This window comes from Ambystoma mexicanum, chromosome 1p (assembly GCF_040938575.1).
Source record: "Ambystoma mexicanum isolate Mex_15411 chromosome 1p, UKY_AmexF1_1, whole genome shotgun sequence".
NCBI classification, from domain to species: Eukaryota; Metazoa; Chordata; class Amphibia; order Caudata; family Ambystomatidae; genus Ambystoma; species Ambystoma mexicanum.
This window is the reverse complement of record NC_090921.1, coordinates 1301549363-1301576852: the sequence shown is the minus strand read 5'-3', so window position 1 is coordinate 1301576852 and position 27490 is coordinate 1301549363. Positions and strand designations below refer to the sequence as shown.

The 27490-nt window shown below is 48.8% G+C and overlaps 1 protein-coding gene across 1 annotated transcript in view; it reads left to right on the top strand.

Moving 5' to 3' along the window:
- RUVBL2 (RuvB like AAA ATPase 2) overlaps positions 1-27490 on the top strand; it is a 220411-nt gene that overhangs the window by 138617 nt on the left and 54304 nt on the right. Inside the window, exons 11-12 of the mRNA XM_069605872.1 lie at positions 4141-4259; positions 6947-7066. Coding sequence (XP_069461973.1) covers positions 4141-4259; positions 6947-7066 — 239 coding nt within the window. The remainder of the gene's footprint in view (positions 1-4140; positions 4260-6946; positions 7067-27490) is intronic.

Here is a 27490-nt window from a genome sequence, read left to right as displayed (position 1 = left end):
TCTGATTGTATTCTGAAATACTAGAAATGTTTGTTTATACTTGGTTAATCACACCATATTATTGGTTCTCGTTCTATATCGCTGAGGAGACTTACATTCTACAGAAGTATAGGCCATGTATTCGTATTCAGAAATACAATCCATGTTTGAATATTAGGTTTTACTAGACCAAATAGTCTTAGTGGCCAATTTCTCTTGTATTCTGTCTCTTAACTGGAGACTTACAATCTAGGTCGTACCAGTCACAATGATTGAATCCAGGAATTACATGATATGACTTCATGTAACTTGGATACAAGCGTTTGAGTTCAATCTAGCTATGTCACACAGAGTGGTCTGACTTCTTACAGTCAATCAGTACAATATTGTTAATCTGTTCTGTATGATAGTGTAATTGTGCTATTTAATGAAAGTAAGGAATGGACCTTTTTGTGGATTATCTATAGAAATGGTCCCAAGTAGAAATCTTCATTTAGGCCAAATGGGGTCATTGCGTCCAATTTGTGTATCCAATACAGTTCTTTGTGCCAACCTTTTGGCCAAGTCTCCTCCTCTAGGAGCTGCTCGAATTACCTCGAGTATCACAACTCGTATTTGGGATATGTTGTGTCCATTTTCTTTGAAGTGTCTAGCTACTGGGGATTTGACATTCCCCGTTCTTATGTTGGACTTATGTTCAGTCCATCTTTCTCGTGCTTTGTGTATTGTCTTCCCAACGTAGTACTTTCCACATGGACATTTTAGTGCATAGACAACATTTTTACTTTCACAGGTTGCAAAGTCTTTCAGCATTATTTTCTTTCCACTATTAGGGTGTCTTATAAGATCGCCTTTGATGAGGTTTGAGCAGTGTTGGCAATTGAGGCAAGCATACATTCCTGCCTTTTGTTTCCTCAGGGTGGTTTGTGTAGATTTTTTTCGTCTTTCTGCCCTGATCAGGCTATCTTTGAAGTTCTTGCCCCTCTTATAAACCAGCATGGGCAGATCAGGAAATGGTCTGTTGATATTTGGGTCTGATCTTATGAGATCCCAATTTTTGTTAATTACCCTTTTAACTTGATAGCTTTGACTTGAGTATTTAAGGGTGTGGATTAACCTTGTTGTGTCTTTCTTGGGTTTATCCTGCAGTAGATTCTCTCTGGTAACTGAACTTGTACGTAGTATTGCTTTGTCAATGACTTCTTCTGGAAATCCTCTTCTTAAATCTTCCCTTCATGATTTCCTGTTCTGATTTGTAATACTATGGGATCTGATGTGATCTTTTTTAAACTGAGAAATTGACTGAACAGCAAATTGTCTTTAAGGTGAAGTGAGTGGAAGCTTCCAAAATGTAAGACACTATTTACATCCTTGGGTTTTCTGTAGATGTTTGTACTGAATTCTGTGTTTTTCCTTTCCACTTGTACGTCCAAAAAATGGACGCCAGTTTTTCCAATCTCCACTGTGAAAGTGATGCACTCCTGGCAATTGTTCAGGTATATCAGAAATTCTTGTAGTTCTTCAGTCGTGCCTTGCCAGATGCCAAAAATATCACTGATAAACCGTTTCCAAAATCTGATCTTACTTTTCCAGGGTTCTTTATCGAGTACAAAGTTATGCTCGAAATGAAACGTGAAGATGTTTGCGTAGGATGGTGCTAAAGAGGAGCCCATAGAAGTGCCTGATATTTGGAGATAGTATTTGCTGTTAAATCTAAAATAGTTGTTGTAAAGGATGATCCTGATCAACTCTATTGCAAAGACTTTATGTATGAGGGTTTCATTATGTCTGAGTAGGAACCATTCCAGGGCCTCTATACCCTCTTGATGGGGTATCGATGTATATAAACTGTTGACATCAAGTGTGAACAGTATAAGGTTTGTTTCATTTGTCTGGATTTCACTCAGTAGTCGTAAAAAATGTGCTGTCTTTTAAGTAGGTGGTAGTTTTCTGTACGAGGGGTTGTAGAGCCTTATCCAAATAGATAGCTAGTGGATGGTAGATACTTTCTGTACCTGCCACCATTGGTCGAAATGGTGGATGTTTGAGGTTTTTTGAACTTTTGGCAGTGCATATAATACAGGTGTTATGGGGAATTTTTTAATGAGAGTTTCTTGTGTGTTCAGATATCCAATCCAAATTGTAGGCTTTATCGATTGTTTCTTTGATTATGGTGCTGATGGACATGATGGGATCGTTGTCCAGGACTAAATATGTCCGTTGGTCTTCTAGGCGTCTAAGGCAACCTTTGTTGTAGAAATTAGTATCCATTAATACCAGTGCTCCCCCTTTGTCCCTTTGTCTGCTCGTTCGAGTGTTACTGTATTGTCCTGGGATAATTCCTTGATTAGTTTAAGTTGATGGCTCCTGATGTTCATTGGCATTACTGTATTTCAACCGTTTGAGATCTTTTTTGGTTTTCAGGTTGAATAGATTTATGACAGGATGATTGATTTGGGGATGAAACGTGCTTTTGTTTTTCATCTCCAAATACTATGGTTTGGGTCTCTGCTCACCCAATGAGAATGAAATGATGATTGTTTGATATACTACAGACATGTATTCCTGGGCAACATAGAATTGGAAACACCAAGAATAATAAGAATGAAATGATGGTTGATATGACACAGACATGTATTGCTGGATAATATGTTTGGTTACCTTCACTTCCAATATTGGGTTACACCTTTTGAGTACCTGATTCAACTTTACAGACAGCTGCATTAGTGTTTTTAGTTTCGATATAGATAATGCACCTACTATTATACCTAGATTGATGACACTCTGAGAGGTCAAATATTAGCCAATATTTATGCAAATTGGCAATTACTTATTTAATGAAGAGAATTATAGAAGTACAATTGATGAACTAAATATATGATTTAACAAAACCTATAATAAGGTCACGTATCTGTTTTACAAAAAGAATTGAGTAACTTTGAAACAATCTGCAGAACAAGTAATTATATGCTTTTTTGAAATCTTTCTTTAGATGTGATTGAAAAATTGAATATGCCCCTGAAGAAGAGATGTTTTTCTCGAAACACGTTGGGCCACTTTTGAAAAATAAAACTACATATGAAGATTTTAAAGAATTATGTCTTGATGTTCATCATTGAGAATCAAAAAATTGGTTGTTTGTTTAAATCAATATAATTGAAAAACTCTGTCATAACACAACACACTTATAGTGTGAACATAAGTCAACCTAAATTGTTTGGCTCATTTTTTGAGCTTCTGAAAGTGTGCAGGGGACGGGAGTTCCTCCATTAGGAACTTATTCTGTTTGTATTTATCTCACAACCCATATGGCAGGGTTGACTGTTATCTCCCCCGCACCTTAAATTCATCAAAAGCACTTTTGCTATAAACACAATCTGAATTCAAGGAATCGCCTAAAAGAGGAGTGCATAGTGAAAACAACTGTAGATGCAATATGAAAGTTTCCCAAGCAGGTAACCTGACAAAAGGGAAACCTAGTTTCCCAGTACTGACAGTATGAAGCACTAGTCTGTTTCCCCATCACAAATTATCAAAAAGACCAGTGAGTGAAGCTGAAGGCTTCACTTCTTTGTAAAAGGTTAGGACAAGGTGTAAAAAAGCAAAAGGTTTCGGGGGGGGGGGCATAGAATATGGAGGGAAAGTTGCCTAAAAGGGAAATATTTCCTAACATGTACCACTTGTAAAGACAAAACTAAATTATAGCTGCCACCAGCCTACTCTACAACACACATGTAGGCAGGTCACTCAAAGCACCAATCCTATGAGCCATATGGGCTACCTATAGAGCAGGACATCAAACCGGGTTGAAGTCCCCCTGCCCACAAAAATAAACCCAAGAAACCAACTGGAAAAAAGCATAAGGTTGAGTGGACCCCATTACATGGGTCCAGAGAACCCCCAAAATTGAATTGTCGTAATTGTGTGCTCAACTTTTGGTGGGAGAGTTGGTGTAACCCCTGACGATTTGTGCTTGTGTAGAGGAGGTCCTAAATTATAATGCTAGTCTTTTCCTGTTGAAAAGTGACGTGCTTAGTGTACTCCAGAGCAGGGTTTCCAACACATTGTGAAGGAGTGCGAGTTATGGACTAGGAGTACCTGAATCACTGGAGATATTTAATTATCTCTCCTGTTGTTGGCACATTTCTTCTGCCCCTGCAGGTGCTGTTCATTGATGAGGTTCATATGCTGGACATTGAGTGCTTCTCCTTCCTGAATCGTGCCTTGGAGAGCGACATGGCTCCCGTGCTCATCATGGCCACTAACCGCGGTATAACCAGGTAGGCATGCAAATGTCCTACTGCAGCTGCCAGAGTCCTCCGACTGTGTTTGTTGTATATGCTTTCTGGTTATTATCAAATACATGTTCACATACAGATCCAACCCCCCCTCACTCCCTGAATACATCAATCAGAAAATGTTCACATTGTATGGCACACGCTCCTCTCTTCTATATCCGATACTCTTGATATCCTTGCCCCTGTCCTGAGAATCCGCCTGAACCCCAAAGCCAAGTGTAACTCCTGGTATGACTCTGACCTTGTCACCCTAAAACGCAGGTGTAGGGTGGCCGAGAGTAAAATGGCGTGCTTCAAGCTCATCCTCTGACAAACTGGCCTGCCGCCTGCTGCAAAGGCAATACCGGCTCTGTCCTCATCAAGAAGAGAGCCCATATCCAAGCCTGCATCTTTGCGGCATCTAACAACTCGGCCAAACTCTTTAAAATCTGCAAGGAACTGGCCAATCCTGCCGCAGTCTCTACCTCTCCTGTCCCTTCCCAGGCCCTCTGCACGGCACTGGCTTCTCATTTCATTTCAAAAACTCAAGACATCCTGTCCTCACTCTCCTCCTCCACTCCCTGCTCTTCCCCTGGCCCTTCCTCAGCCACCCCTCCTCCCTCCTTCTCGGCCTTTCCCCTTTTCTCTGCAGACGAGGTTTCTAGACAAGTCCGATCTATGAAAGTCTCGTCAAAACAGGTTCACCCCTGTTCCTCCAAAACTATCAAGGACCACATCGACTCCCTGGCTCCTGCCCTGGCTGATTTCTGCAACTACTCCTTCGCCACTGGAGTCCCCCCCGCCCCCCCCCAAAGCACTCCCTTGTGCACCCTCTTCTAAAGAAACCCTCTGCAGACCCCTCCTGCCCGGCTAACTATCGCCCAATCTCCATCACTCCCTTCCTGGGCAAGCTCCTGGAGAAACTGGCCATCTCCCAGCTCAATCTCCACACTGAATCTGTTGGTTGTCTTCATGACCATCAGTCTGGCTTCAGAGCTGCCAGAAGCACCGAAACTGCTCTCCTGAACATCTGTGAAGACCTGCTCACCAACCTTGACTCTAACACCCTGTGCGTTCTCATCTTGCTTGACCTCTCTTTTGCCTTTGACACTGTCAATCATGCCATCCTGCTCAACCGTCTCTGTGGGTAACCTGGGTATCGCTGGTCAGGCTCTGGCGTGGCTGACTTCTTTCCTCTCCAATCGACCCTCCCAGGTCCAACTGGGGTCCTTCTTCTCTGACTTCTTTTTCTCTACCTGTGGTGTCCCCCAGGGATCTAATCTCTCTCCCTGGCTGTTCAACCAATACCTGGCACTCCTTGCCCACTGCATTGCCGCTCTCTTGTCACAACTTTCAGTGCTATGCGGATGATACCAAGCTCATTTTCAGGCTACCCTCTGCCTCCTCCTCTCCCCTCATCTCTGACTGTCTGCCATCCAGGAGTGGTGTGCCGCCAATGACCTCTGCCTCAATGCCAGTAAGACTGAGATTTTATTAATCGGCACACCCACTCCCTCCTTCCCTGCAGCTCTCTGGCCGGCCTCTCCTGGCCCTCCTCCTACTCCCACCTGCAAGGCTAAAAACCTTGGTCATCTTTGACTCTGCTCTCTCCTTCTCCCCTCACATCTCTGACGTCTCTAAGAAGTCACACTACCAGCTGCACCTCCTTAGAGGTATTCTTCCTTTCCTCTCCTTCCCCCAGAATCTCACGGTCTCCAGAGCCCTGGTCCTCTCTAGGCTGGACTATTGTAACAGCCTCTATCTAAATCTGCCTGCCTCTACTCTCCGCCCTCTGCAACTTATCCAGAACAGGACTGCGAGACTTGTCCTTGGCCTCAAGCCCAGGGATCGTATCTCTCCAGGACTGAAATCCCTGCACTGGCTCACAGTGGCTGCAAGGATTAAGTTCAAAACCCTCTGCATTGTACATAAGGCCTTCTGGGGTCTGGGGCCGACATACCTTCAACTCTCTTCCTAAATATCTTCCTTCTCGAGCTCTTCGCTCATCCGCCTCCAACTCCCTCAGTGTCGGCCGCTTCTCCAAGCAACTAGTTGATGGCAGATTACTCTCTTCGGCTCGGGCCTGTCTGGAACAGCCTTCCTGCCTCCCTGAAACTCGAGGAGAACCATCTCCGGTTCCGGAAGCACCTCAAAACCTTCCTCTTTGCCTCTGCTTTCTCTCCCCCTCTCCCCTGCTGATATCCTGACTGTAACTGCTCGAGTTACCTGGCCACCCTTTCTGATCTCTGGCCCAGGCCCCATCTATTGCCCACTTGCACTGCCTCCCTGGCAACCCCTGTACCTGGGGACCGTTGTTCTGTATCCCTACAGTCCCCCTACCAGCACTTTGATCTGCACTTCCTTGCACTTGCCACCAGCTGGCCGTTTATTTATTTTCCTATTTATTCCACTTTTCCCATTTACTGCACTTTTCCCCTCTCCCTTCCCCCATGCACTTTTACTTTTCCCCCTTCCCATGCACTTGCGCGATCTGAATGCCTCGTCGCGCCTTGAAACACTTGTGTATAGGCGCGTTATAAATGCCATATCATATCAAATGCCTGCCACTGGTGATATTGGATAACTAACTTGATTGATGTGCTTGTTCCCCCCCCCCCCCCACCCACACATTGACTTGTACCTGTGTTTTTTCTTAAATTTTTTTTTAATTACTTTAATTACTATTCCAGAATACGTGGGACAAACTATCAGAGCCCTCATGGTATTCCAATAGATTTATTGGACCGTCTTCTAATCATCTCCACATCACCATACAGTGAAAAGGAGACAAAGCAGATCCTGAAGATCAGGTGAGACCCCCATTGTTCTCATGTCAGGGTGTTCATCGTTCCCTAATGACCCTTTCTGCACTTGGGGCCTGATTCACAAAGCTTCTTGGCCTTGCCAAAAAATTTGCATTTGGCCTACATGCAAATTGTGCATGATTCACAATGAGGAGCCATGCTAAAACACCTGTGAATATTTGATCTCGTGTTCAGATTGGCTGTGTCCTAATTGTGCATACTCAATGATGTTTGTTTCACAGAGCCAAGGGAAAGGGATAGAAGACCAGATTTACCCCAATTTGCGTGAATATGCAAAGTGGGAGTGACTAAGAACAGGCACTGCACATGAGGGACTATTGGGGACATTAATCATTGTTATGCTTCATCCCATATCGTAGTGAGATCCCCAGCATTTTTTGCTGGACTTCAGGAACTTTTTCTTTAATCCTGACTGAGTGGAGCCTTTTTCCATTCATTCATTCTTATGGGTTCTGTCTTTTGGAACTCTGTTCTTTGTGTTTTACAGTCCTATGGAGTCTACTTTCCTCCATATCTCTTTTAAAGCATCTGTATTTTACTATTGCAGCACACAGCTCCTTACGGGCAGTGTTGCTGGGGACCCTTTGGGTCCTCCTTTGAGATTCATTTCTATATTCTAGAGTTACTACAGTTATTAAGGATACTTAGTCTCTCCTAAAACTTTATATTTGGAGAGATTGGCACACACTGCCTTGTGTGGAGTGCCAAGGGGATACCTAGTATCCCCCTTCTCTCTGCTCCTGTGACTTTTATGCCACATTGACATCTCGTAGTTATGGCTGATGGCAGTGGACGTGTTCTACAAACTATTGTGTGATTTTCTACTCCAGGCTGTGTTCCTAGCCCCGGTAAAGCACAATAGGGTCACCCAAGTACTAACTTGGTGGCTCCTTTCTTTTTTGCCATTACTAGCGTGGTTGTTCTTTGTCAGCCCTTCTTCTACCGTCCTGGGAGGGGGAGACCTGTGAGTGTTTTGCCTTTAGCGGGAACCCCTTGGTGTCCCTGCCTAGGCGCCAGTGTGGGCAGGCAGGAAGTGGGGGGGGGGGGGGGTGAGTTTTTCACTCCCCGGCTCTTTGTCGGGCAGAGTACCTGAATTAAACTAGCTGCACGAGGGGGGAAGAGGGGGTTGTCTGGCTCTCATGATTGGACAGCCACCCGCCCTTGCTGTGAGTTGCTTAGGGAGATTGCAAAGGAGTGTGTGCTGAAACTTTAGAAAAGATGAGTTTCCTGAGGTTAAAGGCAAGTCCTGACTACTGCAAACTGAAGTAACTAAAGAAGACGACCAGACCCTGCAGACCCTTTACAACACTATGAAGTGACCTCCTGACCCGTTTTCGTTGCGACAGAGGAACTCCAAAGAGGACTCTTTTCCCTTTCACTGGTGCGAACAACCAGTCCCAAGACTAACTTTAATCGGAGACATCTCCTGAGGTGCTGTACCTCTCCAGGGCTGCAGAACTCCAATACCAGGACACCTCCAACCCAATTGAAGTGCATCGTCGTGGAAAGGCTGCATCTGTCCAAGTCTTTGCTGAGCTCAAGGTGAACCTCTGGAGACCTGACCCATCCAAGTGCCCTCAACAGAGTGCAGGACTTCAGGAACTGAATAAGATTGTCTGGGTGAATTGCGTCCTTTGCCGGCGCTGCAGAAAAGGCACCAAAATCGTAGTGACCAGAGAAATTGCTGAAATCCATGCCAGAGGTCCTCCCTCGAGACTGCTGCTGAGAGATCCTGTCCATTGTCCTGCCTTTCGCCATCAGACCCAAGTAATCCAGAGGTCGGGTCCAGAGCTGCAACATCGCAGAGCATCCAGCACAAATGTTCTCCAGCATGGGGTCTGGCATGGATTCACATGCTCATGAATATTCCCCGTCGTCAAGCCGGGAATCCTCGGTAAAGAAAAAATCAGTATCAGTTTCGTTTCTGATCTGTCTTTCATAGTAGTAACCAATCACTGATCTCTGGGTCCTACTGCCCACAGCCAATGACTGCCCTCTCCCTAAGCCCCTCCCCTGGCAGACATCCTCAGATTTTTACCGCACGCTCAAGTGTTGGGAGTCCTCGTGTTTAGCTCTCGAGCTTTTGCTTCGTTTTCGCACTTTTTTTCAAAGAGAATTTCTCATTTTCCGGTCAAATAGAGCCTCAAGCTCCACTGTCTCTACATCTGATTAACAGGGATCCGTGTCGGATTTTTCTACGTCTCTCAAGGGTGAAGATTTTGTCGAGTTAGGCTTCTTGGAGGAGTCCAGGAGTTTCTGCGGCCTACCAGAACATGGCCCAGGAGAAGGGAAGCTCGACGCACGGGAAGCTGTTCAGGGTTTGCCCTGGATGCCAGCTGCAGAATGTGTTCAAGGAGGATGAGCACTCGAAATGTCTCTACTACCTTCATGAGGACAAAACGCACGTGGAGAAGGACTGTGTGTTTTGCAGGAACATGTCGGAATGGACCATCGGGGACGGACACCTTCGTCTCTCCAACTGGCTGGAAGGAAAGAGCCCGTCGGGTGAGAAGAAGTCGTCTGAGCGGTCTTCTAAGTCCTGTGAGGGCACCCCGGCGACGGGGGCCCAACTGAAGGCAAAGCACCGCAAGTCTGCGGGCGCCGGGAGTGCCGAACGGTCGGGCTCCTCGGCTGCCAGGCAGGGCGCATCCTCTCCAGCGCCATCAACCACGAGCCAACGCTCTGGCTCAGGGAAGAGGAAGGCCGAGAACCCGTGCAAAGCTTCTGGAGAGGCCCCGGTCGAGCTCGAAGGATCCGGCCGAGGAGGAGCGAGGCGGTGACCCTCCCCCCAAGGTGAAGGCCACAGGCCCACATAAGGTGGTAAAGGCCTTGATTCACCCGGCCAAGGCCTCTATCGAGGAAGTTGCGGCGTCCCTGGCGCAGCCTGTGGAGGCTACACCAGTGGAGGTGACCTCGAGGCCCAGAGTCTCCCTGCCTCCGTGGAGGGAAGCCTCTTTCAGACCCATCGAAAAGACCCCCGTGAAGACCCCGGCAGAAAAAGAGGGGGGGCGGTGGCCATTGTGGACACGGACACAGCATCCGAGGAGAAGCTGGTAGAAGTCTTATAGGGCCTCGACGAGGGCGTCGAAGAGGCCCGTCCCACAGGAGGGATCCCAACGAAGGTGACGACGAGAGCGACGGCGGCACCGGCGAGGGTCCTAGTTACCCGTCGCTTCCTGAGCCGCAGGTCAACTCGGCGGCCATTTTGTTGGCAATACAATCCTTATGTTCGGATTTAAGGACGAGATTGCCCTTACCACCGACGGAGGAACCGGAACCAGGCTCGACGGAGGAGCCAGAGCCAGGCCCGGCGGGAAGCCCCCCGAACAAGAAGACGGATCCATGCAGTCCCGCCTTTTCAGCCTACTCAACCTTTGCCCATGTCCCCCGTCCCTGGGGATGACACGGGAACGGACATGGCCACGACGGGTACTGACGATGACAGCGTGACGACGGGACGGAGCTCCCATCGGCCCCAGCCCGGGCCTCTCCACCCGACGAGATCGGATCTTTCCATGCAATGGATCGCAGCTCTGCCCCGAAGAGAAGGAAGGTTTCCTTTACCAACGGTGCGTGGCCAAGAGGAAAACAGTCCTTGCCGTGCCTTTGCTGGATGACATCTGGGACGAGGGTCTCGCCCTTCTCAAGAACCCTTCTACGACGCCTGCCAAGAGGGATCGGTACGAGAAGAAGTACCGGGTCCCCAACGCGGCCCCCTTTGTGCCTTAGGGCACAACCGACCCCTGACTTGGTCTTCTCAGCGGCGGCCAAGAAGAAAGTGGGGGGCATCGGCCTTAACGTCAACTTCCCCACCGGACGGCGAAGGAAAGAAGCTGGACGCAATGGGACGAGTTATCTCGACGGCGGCAACAACGATTAAGGCGGCCAACACCCTCGCGATCGTGGCCCGCTACGACAGGGAGTTATGGTACAAGATCACGCCCCTGTTGGACTTCCGACTGGACGACAAGAGGGCCGAGGCCCTGGAGATCTTGCAAGAAGGCGAAGTGGCGTCGGACCACGCCATTACGGTGGCAACGGACATTGCCGACACCGGTTTCCGCCAGCTACGCAACAGCGTTTGCCTTAGACGACGAGGGTGGCTCAAGGCGACGGATTTCCGCCAGGACGTACAAGCCAAGGTTTTGGACATGCCGATCGACGGGAACAATCTGTTTGGGAAGAGAGTGGATGAGTCCCTCCAAGCCATCAAGGCGGACACAGAGACGGCTAAGGCCCTAGGCGTTCTCCGGCATCGAAGGCCGTCCTTTCGGAGCACCGGATGCAAGCAGGGTGCCTCCAAGGGATTCGGCGGTGGCTCCTCTACGTACCGCCAAGCGGCCTGCTCCTCGTCGCAGGAAGCCTATAGAGGACGAGGCAAGTCGGGTGGACCCCGCCGTCGTCGCCAGGGAGGCCAAGGCCGCAAGGCGTCCTCCAAGCAAGATTGAACCGACCGTGGTGTCGGGCCCCCACCGAAGCACCCCGGTGGGAGGCCGGCTGGCAAAGTTCGTCAGCGTGTGGGAGTCCATCTCCACCGACTGTTGGGTGCTGGATGCCCTGGCCCAGGGGCACGCCCTCAAATTTCTAAAAAAGTGCCCCTGCATTCCACCCGTGGCCAGGAAGGAAAATCACGTCCCTCAACTGCTATTGGAGGTAAGGACGATGCTCAAAAAAGATGCCATCGAGCTCGTCCTGAAGAGGCTCCGGGGCTCCGGAGTATACTCAAGGTACTTCTTCGTGAAAAAGAAGACAGGAGGATGGCGCCCCATCCTGGACCTGCGACCACTGAACAAGTACATCAAGGCTCAGAAGTTCCGGATGGTCACCCACCAGCACGTGCTGGGACAGCTGGAGGAGGGCGATTTCCTGTCGTCGTTGGATTTGGAGGATGCGTACTTCCACATCCCCATTATAAAAGGTCACTGATAAGTTCATCAGGTTCGTGGTCCAAGGACGGCACGACCAGTTCAAGGCCCTCTCGTTCGGATTGAAGTCGGCACCCAGGGTGTTCACCAAGTGTCTTGCACCGGTGGCGGCGCGGTTGCGCCTGCAGGGGATCCATGTCTACTCCTACCTGGACGACTGGCTCATCCGAGCAAGGACAAGGGAGCTCGCTGTAGAACACACAGCGAAGACCGTCCAGCTGCTTACGGACCTGGGATTCTCCATTAACTTTCCCAAATCCCACCTGGTCCTGTCGCAAGTCGCACTGTTTCTGGGAGCTAAGCTCGACACAGTGGCGCGTCTGGCCTCGCCGTCGGAGGAAAGGACGAAGACCATCCTGGGCAAGGTGCAGCGTCTGCTGGCCACGGACATGGCCAGGGTGAGGTCCATCAAGTCCCTCCTCGGGATGATGTCCTCCTGCATATATCCCGTGTGCCTGTGCAGGCTTCGGAGGCGCCCTCTGCAAGAGTTCCTCGACGCCCGCTGGATCCAAGCGACGGGCAGCTTCGAGGAGAGGATCCCGCTCAATGAGACCTTCCGACGAGCGATTCCGGTGGTGGGGCACCCGCGCTCATCTGACGGTGGGCACAGACTTTCATACCCCATCTCATCAGATAACGGTGACGACGGATGCCTCCCTGGAAGGGTGGGGAGCGCACACTGGAGAACTTCACGCGAGAGGCCTTTGGCTCCCGGAGGAGAAGCCGCTCCACATCAACATCCTGGAGCTCCGTGCAGTGTTCTGGGCCCTCAGGCCCTTTCTCCCGTCCCTCAAGGGCAAGGTGGTGAGAATCTTCACCGACAACACCATCACGGTGTTCTACATCCGGAAGCAGGGAGGAACTAGATCCCCAGCCCTATCCAAGGAAGCCCAGGATCGGTGGCATTGGGCCGTCACCCAAGGGATGTTTCTAGTGCCTTTTCATATGGCAGGGATAAAAAACACCATCGCCGACTCACTCGGCTGGGAGCTGCGCTCGTGCCACGAGTGGGAACTGTCAGGATCAAGTGTATCGACTCTTCTGACGATGGGGAAAACCCCAGATCGACCTGTTCGCGACGGCGACGAACCCCAAGTGCCAGAGGTTCGCCAGCAGGTTTCCCCAGCCGAGGAGCATGGGCGATGCTTTCTCCTTCCCCTGGGACGGCCTGTTCCTATATGCGTTCCCTCCGTTGCCGCTCCGACTCGTAAACCAGCTCAAGAGGTCCCGGTGCAGGATGATCCTCGTCGCACCGGCGTGGCCGAGGCAGATCTGGTTCCCGGACCTTCTGGACTTGTCAGCGTCCCCACCAGTCAAGCTGCCGACGGACGTGGATCTTCTCTCCAGAGAAGGAGGCGCCATACTTCTCACGACCCAGAGTCGCTGAACTTGCAGGCCTGGCTCCTGCAGCACTAGAGTTTGGAGGGTACGATATCCTGGCTGACTGCAGAGAGGTTCTTGCAAAGGCCAGGGCGTCCTCAACTCTCAAGTGCTACGGACATAAGTGGAAGAGGTTCTCTGTCTGGTGCCGTGCACAGAAGATTAACCCTCTGCAGATTACGGCCCCTCAAGTGCTGACATACCTACTGTCGCTGGCCGAGGCTGGACTGGCTCACACCTTCATCAAGATACATCTGGCTGCGATCTCCCGATACACCAGAACCACAGGACTGGCGTCCTTGTGGTCCCATCACCTGGTGAAGGAATTTATGAAGGGACTGTTCAGATTGTTCCTGCCGGTGAAGGCCCCTGCCCTGGCGTGGGAGCTCAACGTGGTGCTGACCAGGCTCATGGGGGCGCCATTCGAGCCCCTGCATTCGGCACCGTTGAAGTTCCTGTTTTGGAAGACTGCCATCGCCTCCACACGACAAGTGGGAGAGACCCAGGCCCTATCCTGCAAGCCCCCATACTTGACTTTTCACGACACGAGGGTGGTGCTGAGGACGGACCTCTCCTTTATGCCCAAGGTGCCTTCGGACTTCCACCTCAATGAGCCCTTGGTGTTACCCGTTTGCTTTCCGTCGCCTTCGTCGCCGGCCGAGAGGACTTTGCACTCGCTGGATGTGGCTAGAGCGCTGAAGTTCTACGTGGACCGCACAAAGAAGTTTTCGGAAGACATCACAGCTATTTGTGAACTTTGGACCTGTGAACCAAGGGAAGGCTCTCTCGAAGGCTTCCATTTCCAGATGGCTCCAGATGGCTCTCGGGCTGCATCATGCACTGTCATCGGTTGGCAAACCGACCGTTGCCCGGCCGTCCGAGAGCCCGTTCGACCAGAGCGATCGATGCTACTACGGCATTCCTGTCTGTGTGCACCTGCTGGACATCTGCAGGGCTGCTACGTGGAGGTCGACGCACACCTTCACTAGATTCTACTGCGTCGATCGTGACTCCAGGGAGGAGTCCAGGGTCGGCCAAGCAGTGCTGCGCAACCTGTTCGCCTGAAGGTGGGCCTGGTGAGGAGGCAAGAGTTGCTTAATGTTGAGTTTATGTAATGCTTAATGTTGAGCCTTTTGCCACCTCCCGTGGTTGTGCATGTGTGTACTGCTATGTATTCTTGTATTCATGAGCACGTGAATCCATGCCAGACCCCATGCTGGAGAAGGAACAAGTTACTTACCTGTAACTGTTCAAAGGGATTGTGTCCTCTGACGTATTCCTTATCTTTGATAATTCGTCTCCAGCTTGCTGGCCTCGGAACATTTTTTCAGCAGAGGGCGCTGCGCATCGATGTCCGTCGAGTTGGTGTCCCTCGACAGCCACCGTATCGGCGCCGACATCACCATGCCCATAAATAGCCACGCGCAGCATCCGTTGCTCAGTTCTGTTTTTCCGCGTTTCGTGGGGCCTCGGAATATCGTTGCTCAGTTCTTCAGTGAAATATACTTCATTATTCCTCGTGAATACCGACTCGTACTTCCTCATCCGAACCGACGACTCCATGGTCCGGCTTCAAAAAATGTTGAGACTGTGGAAAGAAAATGTTGTTGACGGATCCTCACAGGATCTGTTTGTGGTGCCTGGGAATCGAGCACCATTGTTCGGAGTGCGAAGACTGCATGTCCATGACGGCGAAAGCCTTGAAGGAGCGTAAGGGGAAGCTCGAGAGAGGTAAGGCAGTTAAAACTTCTTCGAATGTTTCCTCGGCGGAGTCGAGACATTCGTCTTCTCGCCATCACAGAAGACATTCTCGTTCTAGGTCTCGAAGCAGTTCCCATCACTATTCGAGATCTAAGCATTCAAAAAAGAGACGTCGAAGATCACCTTCCTCGTCTTCAGTTTCCCCAAAAAAGGGTCTCCTGCCCCACAAAACATAGCTCTCAGGCTGAGTGAGGAATACAGGAAAAAGATGCTTAGCGTCTTCGAGAAAGCGGCCTCGAACCCTTGAAGAATGCTGAGGGTGATGCCCTGGGTGAAAGACCCGAAAAATCAAAAAGCTGCGAGTCGCAGCACCCGGCGAAAGAAGCTACTCAAGAGCGTCACGAACCCTCAAGTAAAGGCAAGGTCGCGTCTTCGACGCCATCGTCGAAGATCCCTTCGACACATAGATCTGCGTCTTCGACGCCATTATCGAAGGGTTCTTCGACACACAGGTCAGTCAATTCGACGCCGAGAAAGGACAAACCCACGGCCACCTCACAGCCACTGGCCATACCCAGAGCCTCGATCACGAGAATGTCATCGACAACCTCGAGTAGAATTCCGATACTCTCGAGTTCCTCGATGCCTCTACCATCTTTCTTGACGCCTTTTTCGATGGCTTCGAAGCCTTTAACATCCGCGTCGACGACGTTGACGTTTTCTCAGCCAATTATGACGAATTTGGCCCCTTCTGCTCTAGAAATGGGATTTATACCATTTCCAAAATCTGATCCTTCCAGAGCCTTAGCATCTATTTATGAGGAAGGGGAGAATTCGGATCAGGAGAGACCTTTTGAGTTGCAGGGATCTGCAACTCCTGTACCAGAGGAATTTACCTCTGAGGAAGGTAGGTTCACGGACCTCCAAGAATCCTTACATGAAGCAAGTGGGATGGACACTGAATTTGCCAAACCAGACCCAGGGGAACATGCTGAAACCCCTTATAGAACCTTGATGGCAAGGATAATAGAGTTTATGGGGTGGTCTACACCCTCAACTGCTTTTCAGCAAGACGACCTCACAGACATATTGGTTAAAGGTCCACAGGAGGATCCTGTGGTGCCATTTCATGCGGCATTACAAAGGAAAATATTGGCAAACTGGGAAACCCCTGAGGTTATCCCGGCGGTTAGCAAAAAATGATCAGCCAAGTATAGGGTGTCTACTGCTGACCCTGAATATTTATCCAAACACCCAACTCCGGAGAACTTCATCAGGTAGTAAATCGGCTTACCCTACTGTTCCACAGGACAGGGATGACGAGAGATATGACTCTATGGCCAAAAAAGTCTTTTCTGCATGTAGCATGACGTTGAAATCCATCAATGCTACTTGTACACTCGCAAGGTTCAGCCACACACTTTGGGAGTGTGCTTCATCAGCGGCTGACTGCCTCCCAGAGGGAGAAGAAAGGGAAGCGTTTCTAAACATCATTAAGGATGGTAAAGACGCAATGTGCGAATCCCTTCAGACTGGCATCGATTCTGCTGACAGCATCAGCAGGGCCATGGCGGCAAGTACAACAACCAGGAGATTTGCTTGGTTGCGAAAGTCTGGTTTTGCTCCAGATGTGCAAAGCAGACTCTTGAATATGCCCTTTGACGGCTCTTCTTTGTTTGGTAAGAAGGCGGATGACAGTTTAGAAAGCTTCAAACATCAAAGGCAGCAGCAAAATCCCTGGGAGCTGCAATCCGTCACACCATATCGCCCCTCAGGAACCTCTTGGAGAGGTAAGTCCTTTCGCTTCTATTCCGCATTCGAAAGAGGCAGAGGACAGCCGGTTCAAAGGGGTCAGAAAAAATTCACCCGAGGTGGACGAGTTAAAAATACAAAAGTCGCAGCAGCAGCAGGTGCCTCTTTACCCTCGGCATCTGCATCAGCTGCCTCCAAACTGCTCTGAGGACTCTCCTCACAAGACACCAGTAGGGGGCAGGTTAACTCAACATCTGACGGAATGGCAGGCTATTACGTCAGATGCTTGGGCATTGGAGACAGTTGCCCAAGGTTACTGCCTGCCTTTTCTATGCATCCCTCAGTCATCCACCGGGGGAACGGCACTCTGGAAGTTCCGGATCCGCTCCTCTTGCAGGAAATTGTAGACCTGCTAGAGAAAGGTGCCATAGAACCGGTACCTGTAGCGGAGAGGAACAAGGGCTGGTACTCTCCCTACTTTCTCATCCCGAAGAAAGACGGAGGACTGAGACCTATCTTGGACTTACGAGAATTGAACAAGTTCCTCCGGAAGGACAAGTTCAAGATGGTAACTCTCTCTCAGACCCTCCAGCTCCAGGACTGGCTGGTATCTCTGGACCTCCAGCATGCTTATTTCCATGTGCCAATCCATCTCAAACACAGGAAATACCTGAGGTTCGCAATTGGCGGTTCTCATCAATTTTCGAGTTCTGCCATTTGGGCTGACCTCCACCCCGAGGGTCTTCAAGTTAATGTCGGTAGGGGTGGCAAGTCTAAGTAAGGGAGGGATTCATGTCTACCCCTACCTGGACGATTGGCTGATCAGGGCTGTATCTTCGGAACAAGCTCAGATCCAGCTAGATTATGCCTACCACTTCCTTCACAAACTGGGCTTTTCCCTCAATTTAAAGAAGTCACAGATGATACCATCACAGAGACTCCAGTTCATCGGAGGGGTCTTGGACACTTCTCTGGGAAAAGCCTCGCCACCAGAGGTGAGTGCTCAAGATATTCTGCAGATGGTCACCAAGTTTTAAAATGCCCAACATCTCCCAGCCTTCGACTTTTTGAGGTTGCTAGGCCTCATGGCATCCTGCATCTTCCTTGTTCCAGAGGCTCGCCGGAGAATGAGATCTCTCCAGTGGGCACTAAGAACCCAGTAGTCGCAGTTCTCAGGAAAAATGACAGATCTCCTTCGGATTACGGACAAGGTAACCCGAGACCTTCAATGGTGGGCTTATCGAGAAAACATTTTGAAAGGAGAACTGTTTCGGCAACCATGGCCGGAGATTACAGTAGTCACGGACGCCTCACTCACGGGGTGGGGAGCCCATGCCAACGACCTGACCATCAGCGGTCGTTGGTCTCCATCGGAGTCCAGACTACACATCAACCTATTGGAGCTGAGAGCGATCAGGCTAGCGCTGAAAGCTTTCCTGCCATCAGTACAGGGAAAAAATGTCCTGATAATGACGGACAACACAGTGGCCATGCACTACCTCAACAAAAGAGGAGGCGTGGGATCACTGCCACTGTGCAGAGGCAATGCAGCTCTGGTTTTGGGCCATTCACAAAGGAATCTCTGTATCGGCATTTCACCTAGCCGGAGAGAAGAACTTGACGGAGGACGCTCTGAGCAGGCAGGGCAGTCTCCCACGAGTGGGAACCATCTCAGGAAGTCCTTCAGGAGATCTTTGCCCTTTGGGGAATCTCTCAAGTGGATCTGTTCGCCACCAGTACCAACAGGAAGTGCGATCTGTTTTGTTCAAGGGAACTTCCCCCGAGAGGAGCTCTAGGGGACGCGTTCGTAGTGGACTGGGAGTTTCCACTCCTGTACGCGTTTCCACCAGTCCCTGTAATTCCTCAAATGATCAGGAGGTTGAGAAGATTCCGGAGGACCATGATCCTAATTGCCCTAGACTGGGCCAGGATAACGTGGTACCCGGACCTTCTGGACATGTCCATCTGCCCTCCAATTCGCCTGCCACTCGAGGAGAATCTTCTCTCACAGAAGGGCGGTCATGTTCGCCATCCAGACATCAGAACCCTCACCCTTCACGCTTGGCTTCTGAAAGGTTGAGATACAAGGATTGGGACCTCCCTGATGACGTTATGGAGGTGTTGCTTTCGGCCAGAAGGCCAGCAACAAAGTTTTTATACCGCTGCCGTTGGAACAAATTTTGCAGCTTGTGTAGAGAAGAGAATATCGACCCCTTTTCATGTGGTACACCAACGGTGTTATCCTTTCTACTCTATTTGGCAAATTTAGGCCTTCAAGTTTGCACTATCAAGGGCTATCTCGCAGCCCTATCGATCTTCAAGCGCACTGCAGAGGAGCCATCGTATTTCAAATTACCCTTAGTAATACAATTTCTAAAGGGATTAACTAATGTCTGTCCTCCAAGACCATTCCAAGTTCCCTTATGGGACTTAAATCTAGTCTTAAATTTCCTGATGGGTACTCCTTTCGAACCACTCCACTCTTGTTCACTAAGATTTCTCACCCTTAAAACTGTCTTATTAGTGGCACTAACATCTTTTAGAAGGGTGAGCGAATTACAAGCTTTATCTTGTAAAACCCCTCATACAATTTTTCATAAAGACAAAGTTGTCCTACAGGTGAAGCCTAATTTCCTTCCAAAGGTGGTTTCTGAATTCCACATCATTCAGAAAATTACCTTACCTTCATTCTATCCTCCTCCCCATCCGGGGAAAGAGGAAGAAAGGCTACACAGTCTGGACCCAAGGCGGGCTTTAAGCTTTTACATCAGTAGACTTGCTAGGATTAGGCAAGCAGACCAACTGTTCGTAGGTTACTCAGGGCACAAAATGGGACTACCGATAACAAAACAGACCATTTCCAGATGGATTATTTTGGCCATTCTGGAATATTACAAACTAGCAGGGAAAGAGCCTCCTCAAAATCTTAGGGCTCATTCAACCAGGGGTATCGCAGCCTCTTCGGCCCTCCAAAGACGGGTTCCGGTTAGAGATATGTGCGGCTGCCACATGGTCGTCCGCACATACCTTCACAAGATTTTACAACCTGGATTCCTCCTCTAGTCAAGAGACTAGGTTTGGCAAAGCAGTATTACATTCTGTTCATTCCTAAAGGGAAACATGGCGTTTTTACTCCCACCTCCAAATATACACCACTGCTATGGGAGTCTATCAAAGATAAGGAATACGTCGGAGGACACAATCCCTTCGAAGAACAAGTTACTTCTTACCTGGTAACGTTCTTTCGATGGGATGTTCCTCCGACATATTCCTTATCGCCCCTCCCATCCATCCCCGCAGTAATACTTCCCTTGTGGTTGCAGCTTACGCTCCTTCAAGGTCAATAACCAATTCAAGCATGACTTATCTTATGCTACAAAACGGAACTGAGCAACGGACGCTGCGCGTGGCTATTTATGGGCATGGTGACGTCAGTGCCGATACGGTGGCTGTCGAGGGACACCAACTCGACGGACGTCGATGCGCAGTGCCCTCTGTTGAAAGTTTTTTCCGAGGCCCGCAAGCTGGAGACGAATTATCAAAGATAAGGAATACGTCGGAGGAACATCCCATCGAAAGAACGTTACCAGGTAAGAAGTAACTTGTTCTTCTCCAGCATGGGTCTGGCATGGATTCACATGCGAACCCTCCCTCCTTCCCCTCTGCAGCTCTTCACTTGGTCATACTGCCACTTTACGTGCTACCAAATCTGAGGATGGCTGCCAGAGGAGGGGCTTAGGGAGAGGGCAGTCATTGGCTGTGGGCAGTATGACCCAGAGATCAGTGATTGGTTACTACTAAGAAAGACAGATCAGAAACAAAACTGATACTGATTTTTTTCTTTACCGAGGATTCCCGGCCTGACGGGGAATATTCATGAGCATGTGAATCCATGCCAGACCCATGCTGGAGAACAGTTACAGGTAAGTAACTTGTTCCTTTTCTTTAAACCTAAGGTTCTGTGGAGAGAAAGGTATTGCTTACTTTATTCCAGAAAGTCGCTCCACAGCGTTGGAGTGCACGTAGAGGTGTCCAGAGTAACCCTCTTACCTCTGACTCAAGCCGCTGCTTGTATTCCATTAGCGAGCACTTTAACTGGGTCTCCAACGTTGGCTAAGCCTTCTTGTATTTTCTTTCCTAGAGATTAGAAAGTATCCACAGGGACTTTTGACTTCTGCTACTTTTCAAGACTCTCCAAACTGTCTTTTAGATAAGGTTGCGTTTTGGACTTTAAAAGACTTGCTGTGCATAGAAACCGCCTCTAGAACCTGAAGCTCTACTAGGATAACACTAACCAACTGTTTTTATTCCTAAAAATCACTATCTTATCTATGTATGCTGACTTAATGCAATTACCATATTACTTTCTGGGTGCGCATCATTACTGATATGACAGTAGACCCGTCAAACTCGTGTAACAATTGTAAGCGGTAAGCAACTACCAACTAAGTGGCCTTTTGAAAGTATTGAAAAGTTTACTGATGTGTGTTGGCTTAGTGTGCTAAGTATTTAACAGTGACTAGTGTGTAAATATAATCTATATTTTAAGAGTTGGGGGGATCTACAAATCACTGGGATAGCTTACTAAAGACTTACCTCCAAGTGGGACTTTTGGAAAACTCCACACTAATGTCCATGGAGTCAGCCGGCCCAAGTGGAAGGCGGAAGAAGGGAAGGCTGCATGAGACGGTTTGCCGCGCTGGGTCTGCACCCGAAGGAGGCAAGTCTGGTTGGTGGCTGCGGGAACCGAAGAGCAGCACCTACGCTGCTCGCACGCAAAGTTCATCAACCAGGTGGGGCCCGCGAAGGACTTGAAAGCCGGCAGCTAAAGCAGGTCAGCCTGCGAGGTGGAGGTGGCACACCGAACCAACGCGTCCTGTTTATCGTAAAGAAACCAAAACACCACAGAAAGCCAGTGAGTCCTAAGGAGGGAGATTGGGACAACAGGGTGCTTCGTCAACACTACCAAAGAAGGTTGAAGGACAAGGAAGTGAATGAAAGAGAATAGGGGATTCATTATTCCCGAAAGAGAACTGAGGTGAAAGCAACAAAGCCAAGTTTGCAAGTGTGTAAAGGAAATCGCATGAAACCCCTGGCCGGAGAGTATACCAGGCTAAGCCACGTTTGGGAAGTGAACCACATTAAAAGCTCTGGCATAAGAATGTACCAGGCCAAAGTCAAGTTTGCAAGTTTGTCAAACAAATTGCATAAGGAGATCCTGGCAAAGAAATGCACCAGGCAAAAGTCAAAACTGTGAGCAAATTTACATTTGAAGTAGAAAAGTACCTGGCAGGGGAGTACACCAGATGTCCTGTGAAGTTGGGACTTGCATCTAAGTTGCGTTGAATACAAGGTGTTTTACTTTTCGTGTTGACCAGAGAACACCAAAGAGGATTTGTGCTCTTGGGAGGGAACGGATCCATCCACTGGGACTGTGAACTTTATCCTTTGGGAATATATTCTGTTGGAGTACATGTATATATTTCTTTTGAACTTGAACATTTGTACACCTTTCAAGACCAGAGACGTTACCTTAGACCCTTAGAGTTACTTTTAGAATGTGAGGGCGAGGATAGGTTTTCGACACAGGACAGTTTGCTTTGGACATCTTGACTGTATTTTGCTGTCTATCGTTGTATCCCCATTAAGGCCTCTGTTAGGGAGAAGTCCAGCTCTTTTGCTGGCCTTCAGAATTTTGAATTTCTAACATGGAGAGAGTGGGCTCTTTTTCTCACCCTCATATATTTTTGTCATTTGTTTCTTTTAACTTTGGAGTCTGAAGAACTCCATATGCATCTTTACATTGTGACACACAGCACCTTCAGTGCAGTGGCACAGGGAAGTCTTAAATTTCCCAGAGGTTTAAATACCTTCTCTTGGTCAAACTACTGTTTCCAAGAGCAGTGAAGTGAAATTGACTTTACTTATTTTGTAACTTTCTAGACCCAGATTTTACCACAGGGTGCTGGAGGGATTACTTGGTATCCCCTTTCTCTAGTCTCTCACGTAACATTTTAATGTTACCGTTTCTACAATTAATGGCTGGTGGCAGTGGTTTACTTTTTACTACCATTGTATGATTTACTGGCGGGCTGCGTTCGCAGCTGCAGTAAAGCACTCATGGGTGCCCATTTTGTCAATGGCCCCGGTATATTTTCAATTTTTCTTGTTGGAAAGGTCCTTCTTGAGATTTACTCTGCGCGCCAAACCAGATTTGGTCCCTTTGTTTTGTCTTTGGCGGGATTCACGAGTGAAGCCCGCCTCTAGTGCCAGTATGTCTGGCAGGGGCAGGAAGGGAGGGAGGTGCCCGAAACTCCCTGTGCTTAATTCCCTTGGTTACAGGAATGAACACAAAGGTGATAGGCCGGATGGCTGTCCGGCAAGGACAGCCACCCTGCTTTGACAGCTAGGCTGGAATGAGTGGGAAACCTGCATAAAAGGCGAGGCTTTTTTGGCTTGGAAGGCAGTCGACCACTGGACGAAGGAATCCGAAGAAGAGCGTGGAAGAGACGCCTGCTGCGACTCCTAGACCGTTGGTTTGCCTGGTGAAGCCCTGCTACTGTGCTGCATCTCCAAATTCACCTCGACTAGAGAGGCCCTGCAAGGACGACTTCTCCCCTTGAGTTGGTTGGACCAATTAACTCCAAAGTAAGCCCGTCTGGACATCCTCTTGGAGCTGGCTGTATTTCCACTGCTGCTGGAACCGAGTGCCAGGGAGAAGAACACCAGATTGTGTGCGTTGCTTTTCAGTCAGACCCGAATGCTAGGAAGGTCCTCCGGACTTCCCTGATGCAGGACTGACCATGCCTGAGCCACCTCAACAGAGTGCTGGTCCCCAGAAGCAATGAAAGTCTGAAGTGGTATCCGAGATCAGTGTTGCTATTTGCTGTCATTTGTGAGAATCTGAAACACTGAAGAACCGCTGAATTGAAGTTTGCCCATTGCTGCCGCTGACTTTCCCATTGCAGAAAAGGAGTCCCCAGACGCCCTCCCTCTTGTCCCCACGACTGAGGCTCAGGAACAGGATCTGCAGAGCTGTACAGGAACAGAAGCCAGCTGGAACCATTTCTTCTAACAAGAGGTAATGTAAAGTCTAAGAATGTACCTCTTGTTGCGTAGCCTTGCTTGCTCTCAGTTGAGACTTGTCTTGGTTACCTTGCAGAGTTGCTATAGCTTTGCCCCTCACAAGCATCCCAACGTGTGGTCCTTTAAGTGTTATATTTTCTGCAAACATTTCTAAAAAGATGGTGCAAGACTTTTTACCTACCTGCAAAGAGGATCTCAGCTCCCCTAGACCTTGTGCACTTAACATTGTCTGTCCTGGCTCCCTGAGAATCTCCTCTTTACCTCTGACTCTGCTTTATCTTTCCCCCAGGAAAGGGTTAATTTACTGAACATTGGAAGGTTTCAAAGGTACTTACCTTTTTATGAATTATTTGTTAAGCTTTATTTTATTCCCCGTTTCTAACCTTTGCACCAAACTCAGTATTGCTTTGTGTACCAGTGATAAATCAATGTCCATGGTGTCCCTCACCTGAGGGTATAGGAAATGTCTGTGTGCCATCCCCAATGGGTATCATCTGATTTAGAGAAACTAAGTGTGTTCTGTAGTGTATTATAAGTGTTGCATGTTTTGCTCCCTTCTGAAGAAGGGTTAAATAACTGACTGTGAAATAAATTGTTTTATCAAGAAACATTGAGTATAAGTGTTTATTTGAATAACTGCTACTGTGAAACTGTCACATTACTGCTCACGTTGACCCCTCTTGAGATGAGCCCGACTGCTCAGCCACACTACGAGCCTGTTTAGTTCAGACTTATACCAAAGGTTGGGTCCCTATCGCCAGGAGGTCAAGGTTATTGTAGTGCACCCAAAGGGTACTGCATACAATCTTGCCCAACAGCATCTCTCCCTCTATCCATGTATCCCAAATCTAGAAGCTTCTACGTTTTACTGTCTACTGTGGGAACCCCTGTTAGGCGCCACCCCTCTAGCCAGGTGCCCCAAACCCATTCCTAATACCCCGACCAGTTGTCCAAGGACAAGTAAGTACACATTTAATGTGGTATCTACTTGGACATGCTAGCTCTACTCAGTCACATAATCTGATGTACCTTTCCCACCGTTTAGATACCATGCCACACACTGGCCAAATCAGAACTGCACCCTGGTGCACAAGTAGGCATGACAAGACCACCACACCCTAACTCGGCCACCTGGAACGCACATGCCATCATCCCATCCTTCCACCACCCTCCTGCTACACTGTCCAAGTAGATCTCGCCCAGCTTAAACAAGAGCGGCAAGATGGAGAGTGAGAGCAGAAAACATTGACCCCTGGAATATTTCCGGACCGCCCAGCGACCCTGGTAAACCAACCTTCCCACCGCCCGCTAACTACTCACCTGCACCCTCTGCTCGCACCTCGGCTGGGTGACATAGCACCCCCACCCCACACTTCCCTTCTCTTAGCGCAGCAAGAGCAGCCCTGGCCAAAACCCCAATGTCCACAGCCCCCTCCCCCAATCACCCACACTCCATGAACCGCCCAAAGGTCAAGGAAAGATCCAGAGCAAGCCGGACCCATCCTTGCTTCTCCCGTTCTCCAACCGAGATCCCAAACCCTGCCGCCTCACTTTGGTGCCCATACCTCTCTGCCAGCACCCAACCCGTTCCTAGCCCTATTCCCCTTTTCAACCATCCCCCCTGGCCCAACTCCAATACCCCACGACTCCTCCCCACACCCTCCTCCGCCCACCCCTTTGCCCATATCCACCCCACCACCCACCACCTATCCCCAATGCCCCTCGGCAACCCCTGCCCCCAGCCAAACACCCTCTACTCCCGCTCCTCCTATCGCTCTCGACCCATCCAGCTCTTGCAAAAACACCCCACCAACTCTTGTACCCTCATCACTGCCATGTCAGTCTCCAAATACAAATTCCACATCTTCTATCGCATCACAGAGGAAAATCTAGATGTTCTTTTTAATCGGAGACCTGGTTGGCTGACAATTACAATCCCATTGCGTACAAGGCCTTCCCAACCTGGTACAACCTTATTGTTCGGAACAGATCGCGAAGGGGTGAATGACTTGGGATACTACACAAACGGCAATTCCCATTGATAATTAAGGACACCTCCGGCAACACCACATATTACGAATCCCTTCTGATAAAATTCCAACTCTCACCCGCTGCCTCACACAGCTTCCTAGTCCTCTACAGACCCCCTGGCTACAACATAAACCTTGCAGACACGTTCAGAGATGCTCTGACAACTATCCATAATCTCCATCCAACACTTACATCCTGGGAGATTTCAACATCTGGTTTGACTCACTCTCAAACCCCAGGTCCCGATCTCTAACAGACAACCTAGCCTCAGCAATCTTCTATGTACAACTGACCACCGTGGCTCGCACCCAAGGTCACGCCCGACCTCCACCAACCCCCGCACCTCTTGTTCTGCTATCACCCAAGATCTAGCCAACTCCCTCTTCTCTCCCAACACAATCAATCCAGGAAGGGCCGCCTCCCCTCCCCTCCCCTCCCCATCAAACCTGTTAGGCAAGATTATATGCAGTACCCTGTGGGAGACTGCACCAGCCTTGTCCTTTTGCCAATAGTTAACCCAACCTTTGGTATAAGCATGGACTACACAAGTTGGTAGAGTGACTGAGCAGCCAGGCTTATCTCAAGAGGGGTCAATATAAGCTGTATGGTTGTAACAAAGAGATTCACAGTGACAAGTATTCAAATAAACTCTTACACAGGGTTCTTGAGTAAACAATTATTAATGTATTTACCAGTCAGTTATAGTTATTAGACTTCTTCAGAAGGGAGCAATGTTAATCAACACACATACACTTAAAAAATAATACACTCTTAGTTTTCTGAGTCAGCAGATATCCATTTGGGATGGCTCACACAATATCTACACCCTCATGTGACATCAATTGCTAGGGTGCTGTGGACATTAATATATCACTGTTTGTGTTCAGACTTTCTTAGAGTGTCAAAGAAAAGAGGGATCAGAATAAAACAAGTATTCACACAAGGATTCTTAAGCTGGTAAGTGCTTTCAATAACCCCCTGTTAGGCAGAATTGCATGCAGTACCCTCTGGGAGCACCACACACGATTAGGACTACAGGTACAAGCAAGACTAACCTTTGGTAGAAGTCTGTACCACACAGTTTGTTGGTAGCGAGCTGAGCACCCAGGCTTATCTCAAGAGTGAATGTGAGCAGTAGAAGTAGTTACACCGAGGAGTTTCAATCACAGTGGTTCAAGTAGACACTTATACTCAAGGTTTCTTGGTAAAACACTTATTAATTTATTACGCAATCATTTATAAAAACATTTCACTAGAAGAAGGCAAATTAAAATTATATACCAATACACTACAATACAATACAAAACTCTAAGCTTTTGAGACAGTTTGAGCTACCCTGAAATAGTAGCCAAATTGCATTTGAGTTACTTCGCATTGAGCAAAAAGGACACAAGTTAGTAGAAAGATAACATATACTTTCTAGGCAGTGCCAATAGTTTCAGTTCACCAGAAGAGTTCATTTCAAGTCAATAGGCCAGGCCAAAGTCAATGGGCTAGTGTTCTGGATAGGACAGAGCAGTTCTGGTATCAAACG